The sequence below is a fragment of the Rhinichthys klamathensis genome, unplaced genomic scaffold, assembly GCF_029890125.1.
Source record: "Rhinichthys klamathensis goyatoka isolate OS25496 unplaced genomic scaffold, OSU_Roscu_1.1 h1tg000299l_1, whole genome shotgun sequence".
NCBI lineage: Eukaryota > Metazoa > Chordata > Actinopteri > Cypriniformes > Leuciscidae > Rhinichthys > Rhinichthys klamathensis.
Genome location: NW_026606818.1, coordinates 105,222 through 117,032, shown reverse-complemented (window position 1 = coordinate 117,032; position 11,811 = coordinate 105,222). Strand labels below are relative to the sequence as shown.

General features: G+C 39.6%; 1 protein-coding gene across 1 annotated transcript in view; it reads left to right on the top strand.

Moving 5' to 3' along the window:
* The first annotated feature begins 384 nt into the window (after positions 1–384).
* Positions 385–11,811, top strand: part of rasgrp4 (RAS guanyl releasing protein 4) — a 28,943-nt gene continuing 17,516 nt past the window's right edge. Inside the window, exons 1-2 of the mRNA XM_056270214.1 lie at positions 385–793; positions 10,785–10,948. Coding sequence (XP_056126189.1) covers positions 771–793; positions 10,785–10,948 — 187 coding nt within the window. The 5' untranslated portion in view covers positions 385–770. The remainder of the gene's footprint in view (positions 794–10,784; positions 10,949–11,811) is intronic.

Genomic DNA, 11,811 nt, shown 5'->3' with positions numbered 1-11,811 from the left:
CACACACACACACACACACACACACACACACACACACACACACTCACACGCATGCACTAACACACACACAAGAAGCTAATGAGAGCAGACTCTGGACTGAGTTCTCAGTCTGATTTGGCCCCTGTCTGTTTTCAATCGGCCTTTCAATGATTTTTAATTTATATCACTCACTCTCACACTCTTTCCAAAGAGCTCAATCCCTCCCTCTCTTCATTCTCACTCACTTTTTTCCCCTCCCTCTGTCACACAAGCACGCGGATGACAGTTCCCCTATCTCTCAGAGCCAGTGCCTGTATTTTAAATAGGGACTTGTTTGTATTGAATGCAGTTTGCTGTTTGTTGTGATTATGCTCATTTCGACTTTTTTCTTTTTTGGGTCTACGGTTTCAGTTTTTTTCATTTCTAATGCGGTATCGTTGAATAGGCGTTTGCTGAACTTTCTTTTATTTATTGTTTTGGTAACTCTTTGCCCTGTGGTTGAAGTTCTCTAATAATATTCAGAGAAGCAGAAAAGAGGGGGAGTGTGTGAGAGTGAGTGAGTGAGTGAGTGAAGGAGAGAGAGAGAGACAACTCTGAGCCGCAACAGCTGGTTTTCAGGTTTGAAGTTTTGACAGCCGTGACTGAACAGCCACTGTTCGTCCCAGCCTGTACGAGGTCACTTAGTACCTCTGGCTGGAGGAGAGCGAGTGCAAGGTGCCTGATGGGACAAGTAGGGGTTTAAGCAGCCCGGAGGGACACCAGCAGGACACCGGTGGACAGGATTCGGCACCATGAATCGCAAGGAGTCAAAGAGGTACAGACTTTCTATTACATTCTGCCTGTCCTTTGACAGTCCATTGACAGGCGGCTACTCTCTTTAGAAATGATTCGATGACACCTCAGCGCAAAGCTCTGCTTTAGTTCTCCGTGTCACTGGGTTTAATGTGCACTTGAGGCTTGATAAGTGTGTCGGTGCCTCATTTTGCAGCGCATTGCAAAGTGATCACTGTGGTTATCTGACAAAGCTGTGGTTTCTCATCATGTTCTTCAGAACATTGTGTTTAGGTTTCAGTTCTCTGTGAGAAAGACAGGCTAGTCACTTTCAAAACGGTTCAAAATGCACATTCATCATTCAGACGCTCTCTTCGGGGATCAGACTATGTTTGCATTTGCAAGATTGTATAGATTCACACATGTGTGCTGTGAAGAAGCAGGGGTGCTTGTCTCTGATCTTTAAGAGGGGATTTCGCACTAGGGAGATGAATTGCTTTTGACCTAGTTATACTCCTGTGACCTGTTGTGGATAGAGGTATGTTCGCGCGCTGTGTTTACAGTACATAAGAGGCATTAGCAGGAATATACTGGTCGGTGTTGTGAAGAAACATTGCTATTGTCCACTCATTTAATACCTAATCAGTAAGTTAACTGATGCTACAAACGGAGTCAGATTTTAAAAGAGTGTCAGTGTACATAAAAGTTCTGCCTGCGTAAAATGACTAGTGTAACTAGATAAATGTCATAAATCAACGTGAGAATGGTAAAATCGATATTTCTGACTAGAAGCCTATGGGGCGTCTGTTTTGTGCATGTTATCTCAGAGGTCTTATCTGATTGCTTGGAAATGACAGACATAGCAGTGGCTACAGTGATGCTATCAGCATGAGTCTCATCACAGCAAGTTTATGCAAGCATGTACTACTTCATATTTAATGATTAATATTTAATATTCAATATTTCAATAAAAATAATACTTAATATTAAATATATAATTTGAAAATTATATATATATATATATATAGTATATATATATATATATACACAACTATATATATAAATATTATATATATATACATATATAAGTATAAAATAATATATAATAAACTTATTGTAAATTATATGTATATATATATACATTATACATATATATATATATATATATATATATATATATATTCAATGTATATTTGACAAATATCACTATTTGTCAAATATAAATGTTTTTTTCACATCTGAGATCTTAATACTAAATATATAATTTGAAAATTATATATATAAAACAGATATATGAAAGCCATTATAACAAATAAATATGATATACAAATATATAAAATATATATATATATATATATATTTATATATAGTTTAAAATATGTATTTTATATATATGATGCCTTCATAAATGATTTTAATATATATTTGACAAATATCAGTATTTTTCAAATGAAAAATATTACAGGTACATGAGATGGAGGGTATAGACTAATGGAGAGAGAGAGAGAGAGAGAGAGAGAGAGAGAGAGAGAGAGAGAGAGAGAGAGAGGGAGGGTGGGCTAAAAACAAGACCTTCAAAGTGCTCTGGCATCAATTAATCAATTAACGAAAGAAAGGGAAGAATTTGCATGTTCCCTGACTCTTTGTGTGTGTGTGTGTGTGTGTCTGTGTGTGTGCATGTGTGTGCATGCCTGCGTGCGTGCGTCTGTGTGTATGTATGTGTGTGTGTGTGCGTGAGTGTGTGTGTATGCGTGCGTGTGAGTGTGCGTGCGTGAGTGTGCGTGCGTGCGTTGGTGTGTGTGTGTGCGTGCGTGCGTGTGTGTGTGTGTGTGTGTGTGTGTGTGTGTGTGTGTGTGTGTGTGTGTGTGTGTGTGGAGGGAGAGCGTTGGGGGTAGGGTAATGGAGCTGGAGATGCAGCCAGGAACTGGGAGTAAAACACTGGCTACTGTGGCAGGGAAGGGGTAGGGGAGGTTGGGGGGATTTCCAAAGAGAAAGGAGAAGTTGTTTTCTGAATGACATGAATAGAGCAATGGGTGCAGGAGGAGAGGAAGAGAAAGTGAGCGAGTAGGTGCTATGCATGGCTGAAACACTCATACACTGTATGATTGCAAATGCTTCATTGGATTATGATACTGAATGCCAGGGGTCATGTGCAGATGCAAACAAACCAAACATACTCAAAAAGAAGTTCACTGAGCTAAAAACAGCACACTGGTTCTATAGGGGTCAGTATATTTAATTATAATAATTGATCATTTTTCACATTAATATTTGTTGTAAAACGAAGCAAGACTGAGTGAAGGTGAAATATACAGTACTATTAGATCAACAGAGGTCCAATTATTTATCCAAGCTTAAGTTGCGTTCACATTTACTGTTGCTTGCGAATTTTCACAAGCGAAATCCAGTCATTTCAATAGGAATCCATGCTTTCTGGCAGAGAAAGTGTGAAGAGTACCTGAAGACCATACTTCAGTAAAAGTACAGATACCTTACAGTGAAAATGACTCCATTACAAGTTCCAAGTAACCAACTTCAATCCCACTTGAGTAAGTCTTAAAGGGGTCATATAATGGTACATGCACTTTTTCAAGTTGATTGTACTAAAATGTGTGTTGGCAGTACCCATCATATAATGGTAAAAATCTATCCAGTGTTTTTTTTTAATCTCCTTATATGTTTGCCCCAGTCTCAAATCGAGCCGTCTGACCGTGTGACGTCACACGGTCGGACGCCCCTCCCACGATTATTGATTGACAGCAGCGTTTCAACACAGACCCGCCCTGAGCGAGCTGTCATCATAGTCCGTCATTGTTGATACGCTGGAGCAGAATGGCGTCTAAGCGATTGTGGTGTTCTGTTCTTGGGTGTAATAACGAACACAGCAGTCATTTTGATGTTCCTAAATCCGAACCGCTAAAGACGCAGTGGCTGAGTTTTGTTTTCGAAGGGAATATTCCCCACGATCAACGTCAATGCTTTCATGTTTGGGCGAATCATTTCTCACCAGACTGCTTTATAAACGAGGGTCAGTATAAAGCTGGATTTGCTAAGAAGCTGCTGCTGAAAAAAGGTACCAACTATTCGTGTTCCTGCTGAACCTCCAGAAGAAGTGAGTGTAAAGTTTTATAACCTTTATATTAATCTTTGCAAATCGGAAAAAAAAGTTTTTCATGACCATTAACTGTAACATCAATCAATCTGTCAATGAAGTAACGTATACATCAGTAAACACATAGCGTTCGTATCTCACTACTCTACCCTGCCAGTGCATACAAAGATAGATCAAAGTGACATTACGTTAACCAACCATTCAGAAACGTCCTGTTCGAGCCTTAATTGTCGAACTTCTTCGGGCCGTCATCTTGTTCCGGGTCCGACTCCGACTCCGGTTCAAATTGATACGATTGCACAGATGTGTCCTCGAGACTCCCGCTGTCATTCTTTCTCCAAAATATACCCTCAACTGTTGTCAAGGCAACACTCCACGTGCGTTGTGTCAAAACGCCAGCAGAACAGAGGGGTGGAGTCAGCGAAGCTCATTATCATTTAAAGACACATGCACTTAAATGGCGTGCTGAAAACAGAGCTGTTTTTGACCAGGTAAAATAAGTGTTTTCCTACAATACTAATGAGAATTTTTAATTAAAGTATATTACAAACTTTTTATTTAGACCCTAAAGAATCATATTAACTTGTATAAAAATGGCATTATATGACCCCTTTAAGAGTATCTGATTTTAACAGTAAGCCTACTTAAGTATTTGAATGGCTCAAAGATGCTCTAGTCCTCGCCACCTAAGAGACATGCGAAGAAACAGTTGATTTGGAGAGCAAGCACTCAAGTAGTGTCAAATGCTTGCTTTCTGGAGTTTCATGTGAGGGTGAAAAGTTTTCCACAGCGATTTCGCTCAAGGTGGTCACGCAAATTTTCCGTGCTGACCACCAGAAATCTGCTTGGCTTGAAAGTTCTGACTTCTGTGTGAGAAGTGCTTCATACATCGCTATGCTATTGACAATGGACCTTTTTTTGCCCCTCGAAATTTCGCGAGACAGGGATAGCTGAAGGTCAGTGTAATGGACGTGCTGAAACGTACACAATGCTACCCCCCACACTAAAGGCCGGGACACACCCAGCCGATGGTCGCCCCCGGACAAATTTCGGCCGCTTTCGAGCGTCGGTCAGCTACGTTTTTTCGGTGTGTTCTGGTTTTCATGGGCCGATTCAGCATGTTGAATCGGCATTGGTGAGAGAGAGAACTCTGATTGGCTTAGCACAAGAATAAAAGCGAGTGATGAAAGCGAGCAGAAGAAGTCAAGGCGGTACAGACAAGACGGCTGTTATAATTTTACATCATCTTACCTAAGCATTCGAATGCACGAATATTACCATAAAACATGATCTGACTGGATCAGCGTGATTGATATTTCAAATGCTAAGCAAGCATTGCTTTGTTTACGGTTTGTATATATGCAGTCCTAGTTTCGGTTTCCCTTTTTGAATGACGAAGATAGACTATTGAGACCTGCTGATATAGACAGATATTTCCTTACACGCAGGAGCAGAACGCATATGCTAGTTGACAGTCGCCTTTAGTCCTTTTGGTGTGTTCAAGCGCAGCTTTTTGGCCGAGACGTGGCGACGAGAGGCGAGAAAACAGTCAGCTTTCGTCGCCGCTAGTTCTTTGACGTTGGCTTGGTGTGTCCCGGGCTTAACAAGCTTTTGCAACCAATTGTAAAGACCTTTCAGGATGTCCCTTACTCCAACCTCCAGATACCCACACACTAATTCTCACTGAAATATTGCTAATGTGACAGCACCTTTAGAGTAAAAAAAAAAAAAAAAAATTATCACATTGACAGTTTAAAAAGTCAAAATTACAATACATAAAAATGCAATTGAGTGACATGAGCATTTTGTTCTAACTTCATGCATTCTTTTTTATCAACACTTGAATGTGGCTAAGTTTCATTAAAAAAGCAACATTTTAAACAAAAAGATGAGAAAATCATGTTTTTGTCAAAGACTACATCCGGATCAGATTCAGAACGATGATCAAAACACAGATGGAGTCGATCGAGTGTTATATGCTGTTTAATGTTTGCGTTATTTTACAAGAGCGTAAGCAATGCTTCTATCGCTTGTTTCTGCTTCTTCTCCTGTGTTTTGATCCGGAGATTTAGTACTCTATCGGAAAATATGTAATAGCGCCCCCTACTGTATAACAATGAAAACACGGATTGCTGGAAATTATCATCAAGGTGGGGAAGCGTTGTCATAAATGACAGAAAATTCTGTCAATGGTGGGGAAAGAGTTAAATAGCGATATAAGATCAAATTCAAATCGCAACTCTTAGATATAGTCGTAATTATAAAATCACAGGGCTTTCTTTTAAGTTTAAATTTGAACTTTTTTTACAATAACACCAAATATTGATTCAACATTGTAAGGTCCCAGGTGATTCCACACTGCATATACATTTGCATAGACTTGTTTACATTTACATTAACCAAGTGCATTTTCCCTCATTTGTTTACTGTATGTATGAGTCTGTATCTATGTGTGTATGTGTGTATGTCTGCAGAGTGTGTATTGTCTATTGTCATCAGCCGTAGAGCAGGTTGATGCAAATAAGCAAGCAAGAGAGGTGAAAATGTGATGGTGAATTTGCATTATGCAGTCATGTCTAATATCTGGCCTGTCAGAAATAGAATGAAAGGAAGAGAAGGAAATATGAGGTGTATTTTATGAAGGTATAAATAGGAAGGCCAAAATATCTTCCCGGTCTACAAACTTTAACCGAAGTGAATTTATGCTCTGGGCTCGCTTGAGTGTGTATTCGTGTAGCCCTGATCTCAATGGTTAGACTTGGTTTGCTTAATGAGATGAGAAGGTCAGTGTGTACGTGAGCAGAGAGAATTGAAAACGAGTGTGTTGAACTGGACATTGGTTCAAGAGGAAGGGAGAGAGAGCGTTTGGGAGGGGTTTGGACGTTCTAAGAACTCATCGCTACTTCTCTGCAGTCTCGACCAGCTTCCTGTTCGTGACACTGCCGTCACCGACCACAGTGATTATTGCTGATGCTGTCAGAGACATAATTCGATGTCCAAGTCCAAGAAGGACATATTACTAACTTACGCATTTACCAGCAGATGTGAATTTTACAGACTGTTAGACTGATGTACAATGTTGTTGTTTTCTTTGTGTGACTGATAAAATAAGAGCAAAGCAGAAAGACAGAGATGCTTATCTACTCTCTCTAACTGTCTCTCTTCCTGTGACATTGACGACCTGAATAGTGGCATCTACTGTATAGGGGGACAGATATCAACACACAACCTTACATATACTGTAAACATCAACTTACTTGATCTACCGGTAGGGCTTGCAGAGCGCGAACAGTCACACATGTACACAGGCCTGTGCAGCAGACTTCAAGTGGAACCCATTGCTCTTGGTAAAAAAAAGAAAATGTGTTAGTGTAGATATAAATAATATTTATTTTCGCACCTGTGTCTGCAGGTTTACATCTGAACAACTAGTCACTAGATATTTATATTTTATAAAGAGTGTTGCTTGCTGCTCTGTGCAAAACTCACTGCAAAGGTGCTAGGGTGGTTTCTAGTAGGGCTGGGTAAAAAAAATATATATATTTCTCGATTCTCATTTGGAAGAACTGATATCAATTCCCCTCTGAGCCCTTTTTCTTCAGGAAAATCAATGTAATATATTTTCGTTCTAAAATATTTTTTCGATTATTATTTCGAATTTTGAGGGGATTTTATAATACTATGCAATATTTATAACATTTTAATAAAAAAAATCATTTAAATAAATTTGAAATATTGCATTTATTGAAAAATAATTATTTTTTTAAATAAACTAACATATCCGAATCATTTTGTGTGTGTGTGTGTGTGTTCACAGAATACTGCCACAAAAGTCACCAAGTGCCCTGCCATTTATGAAGCAAAATGTTAAAAATTCAAAACGTAAAATGTTTTTGGTCAGTTCTGACCGAAGAGGCCTAGAGGGTTCAATCGCAAAAGTCGATCTTTCCGTCTGTTTTCCGTTGATGAATAAACAACTTTAACACGCATCCCATCCATTAAATCGCAATACGCTTGGTGCTTTATTACTTCTGATATGAAACAACATCTCAGCTTTCAAATTCTGTCAAATCTATGACGAAATAATACCGTTTTGGCGCTCTTTATTGTGGCGCAACATGTCGCCTTCACGATGCGCACGCGAATGATCATCTCTTCCCCGTTTTATTGCTGCTAGTTATACAACATGAAATAAACACGATGTAGAAGGTATGTTGAAAGATACAGTACAACTTACTGAAATCCGTATCATGTCTCATGTAAGCACTCAATCAGTGTTTCAATCGCGGAATGACATCAATAATAGCCTACAGCTTGAAATATAATGTCATGTAATGTTACATCCTTAGTTAAGCCATTCAATGCCCAGAAACGTGTTATACCGCTAGAAAAATGAACTTAGACAGGAGAATTTTGATAAATATATGCACTATAGGCCTATTGCATATTCATTGTATTTCTACATATCATGTTCTTCAGTTTTGCCATCTTTACCTGATAGGCCCAAATGAATCGATATCGAATCAATTAGAATCGAATCGCAAGCTTGTGAATTGAATTGAATCGTGAAATTTGTGTCAATCCCCATCCCTAGTTGCCTATTTATTCACTAGGTCTTCTGTGGGTTAGAGTGTACTGGCAGGTTGTTAGGGTGTTTCTAAGTGGTTGCTAGGGCATTTCTGGATGGCTGCTAAGTTGTTCTGGGTTGTTACTAGGGTGTTTCTAAATGGTTGCTAATGTGTTCTGTATCTGCCCGGACATTTCTAAGTGATTTCTAAGTGCTTTATTCAAGTGTTTGTCTGGCTGGTTGCAAGACTATAAGTGGTGGCTTGTTTGGTTGCTAGGGCATTTCTAAGTGTTTGCTTTAGTGTTCTGTGTGGTTGCTAGGGCGTTTCTAAGTAGGAATCGGGGTGTTCTGGCTGGTTGCTAGGTTATTTATGTTGTTTATAAGGTGTTCTGCATAGATTTCTTTGCATTCTTTTATTCAAGGTCATGTGGCGTATCAATCTTCTTTTGGTCACACGTCTTCACGTGATATAAATTCGAACTTTGGGGCGCAGCGAAATGCGAAACATGTTTGCTTGAGCTAGCTAGGCCTAGTGTTTCCTATACCCCACATTTGCATGCGTAAGAATGGAAGTCAATGGAACAAAATGTGTAGAATTACCCCTTTTCAGTAGTTGCTGGGGAGTTTTGATTGGTTGCTAGGGCTTTTTTAAGTGGTTGCTAAGGAGTTCTGGATGGTTGCTGGTAGGGTTAACACCTGTCACGGTTTTACCGGGATTGTCCTTCTTTTTAATAACCGGTCCCGGGAAATTTATGCACTCTCCCGGGACACTGAATGTCCCGGTTTTCGAAAGGCTACGTGAATATGTATATGTTCAAACTGTGTAGCGCGTGCACGGCTGAGAGGGAGAGAGCGAGAGACCTTGCATGTGTGTGCTAGTGTGCGTGTGTGCCTCAAAAAGCGCATGTAATTGCATCGATATGTCCCGGTTTTTTATCAGACATAGGTGGCAACCCTAGTTGCTGAGGAGTTTAGACAGGTTGCTTGGGAGTTTCTAAGTGGTTGCTAGGTGTTTGCTTATTGGCCTAAGTCAAAAGATCACATGCCTCGAGTCTCTATGATTTTCTCACCCTTTAATATGACTCAGTTTGTGACATTTTTTGTTATGTACCCCATGAGAAACTGTCAGACCTATGAGAAAAGAAACAGGATATTAGAATAAACAAACAATTTAAAGGTATAGTTCACACAAAAATGAAAATTTTCCCATAATTGACTCGCCCTTGAGTCATCCTAGTGTTCTTTCAGCCAAACCCATTCTGAGTTAGGCTATATTAAAAAATATCCGGGCTCTTCCAAGCTTTATAATGGGAGTGAATGGTACCCAAAAAAGTGCATCCATCCTTCATAAAAGTAATCCATGCGGCTCCATGGGGTTAATAAATGCCTTCTGAAGTGAAGCGACGTTTTTTTTTGTAAGAAAAATATTCACATTTATAACTTTATAAACTATAATCACTGGCTTCCATACCTAATGGCCGTACGTGGGTCTAGTTCCGGCGGAACCATTCACTCCCATTATAAAGCTTAGAAGAGCCAGGATATTTTTTAATATAAAAATACTCTGATTGTGTTTTGCTGAAAGAAGAAAGTCAGTAGAAATTATATACCTAGGATGGCTTGAGAGTAAGAAAAGTATGGGATAATTAAAATTTTTGGGTGAACTATGCCTTTAAGCCCAAAGCATACTTCAGCTGTCCACATTCCACAATGGTACGCAGACTGTCTGCATACAACAGTGCATGTGCGAATGATTTGAGGGCTTGAAAACAAAGTCCACTAGATAGTGCACAGGCGCCGGACGTGTTTTCCGCGCTCACAGCCTAAGTATACATTAAAAGGCTCCCGAGACTGAGAGGAATGCAGAAAATTAAGTATACCAGGGCCTTTAGGTGGCTGTGCAGTATCTTTAGGTGTATGTGCTAATACCTAAGAGGTAGTCTAAGCGAAACAGAACACTTAACACAACATTTCTCACAACCAGATCACATATAAACCATGACACACAGCCATTATCGGAAAAAAAAGCCCCATCATCACTACTGTGGTTTTCAATCCAGCATTAGGGAACCACAAATGAAGTGTTCATCATCAACAACATATTTCATAATATTAAACAAAAGATCTAAATGCTGCTTAGCCTGGTAAAGACAAGTGACCGATGAGATACTGTGAAACTTCTGTGGTTTGATGGACGTCTAAAACTATGTTCTGTAAACTGTTGCTATATATACTATGTTTAGTTTGTTTGCGTTTGGGAATTTTTAATTAATGCTTGTGTCCATGTCCCATTTGCACTGTTGATCAGCATTGGTTGTTTGAATATACCTTTTTTTTTTCTTCACGTGTTTGCAGCAGCAGGAAATCCTGTGCTGTGATAAAGACCAGGAGACCAGTTCAGAGGAGAATGACTTGCCCGAGTCCTCAGGAGATCAGCCGGGTCCTTCAGAGTCCACCGGCTCACTCTTTCCGCTCTGCCAGCCTGGACGAACTCATCGTCCGCTGCCTCCACTGCTTCGGTCAGTGTTCGACTCACCTGTATCTGTCTGTCAGTGTCAGCCTCACCCTACATGACAGCCATTTGCATTCAACAGGTTGCTTGTCCTGATGTTTTCATGAAGAAAACATGACCAAATGATGACTTCCGAATAGTTAAAGTAGTTACATCCAGGGCTTCACATTAACAACCGGGGTTGAAATTTATATATAATATATACGTACATTTTTCAATTGTACTCTTTTAAAAAGGCATCTAAAATAATAAACTAAGTGCGATGCATTTTTGTCAAAAAATATAGATTTTTTCAATGCATATCGATACTGGAATATCTGAAACGCTTCCCATACTCATTTTCCACGGAATACACGATTCCAGCTGCGCTTTCTTGCTCTCTCATCTCTCTGATTTTGTGCTCACACCCAAGTGTGTGCACATAAAGCCGCCTTTCAGTACTAAAATAGTTCCTTTTCGCTGCTTATTGCGCTTAAACCGTCAAATACACACAAAATAATGTCAAAATGCCGGTCTTGGCGAGTACTCACGTAAACACAGTCAGTTATGTTTTAAGTGAACGTAAAGAGTTGAGAAAAAAACGTTCGTGTAACACTAATCCGTGCGTCACGTCTTAAAGTGACAGCAGCCTAATATACCTGCTGACAAATTATGAGATAATATTAAAAATATCTATATGGCAGTTTTTCCCCATGGTAGCTTGGTACCACAATGGCTAGTGAGAAAAAAATGTAAGTGTCAAGTCACTTGTCAGAACAAAAAGTCAAACATCTCCCACTTTTCTGGGGTTTCCAGCCCTGTCTCTGGCCTCATGTGCCCATCATTCCCAGTATCCGTGTGCCAGCCAGATTATGTAAGTCTGCCCGAGTA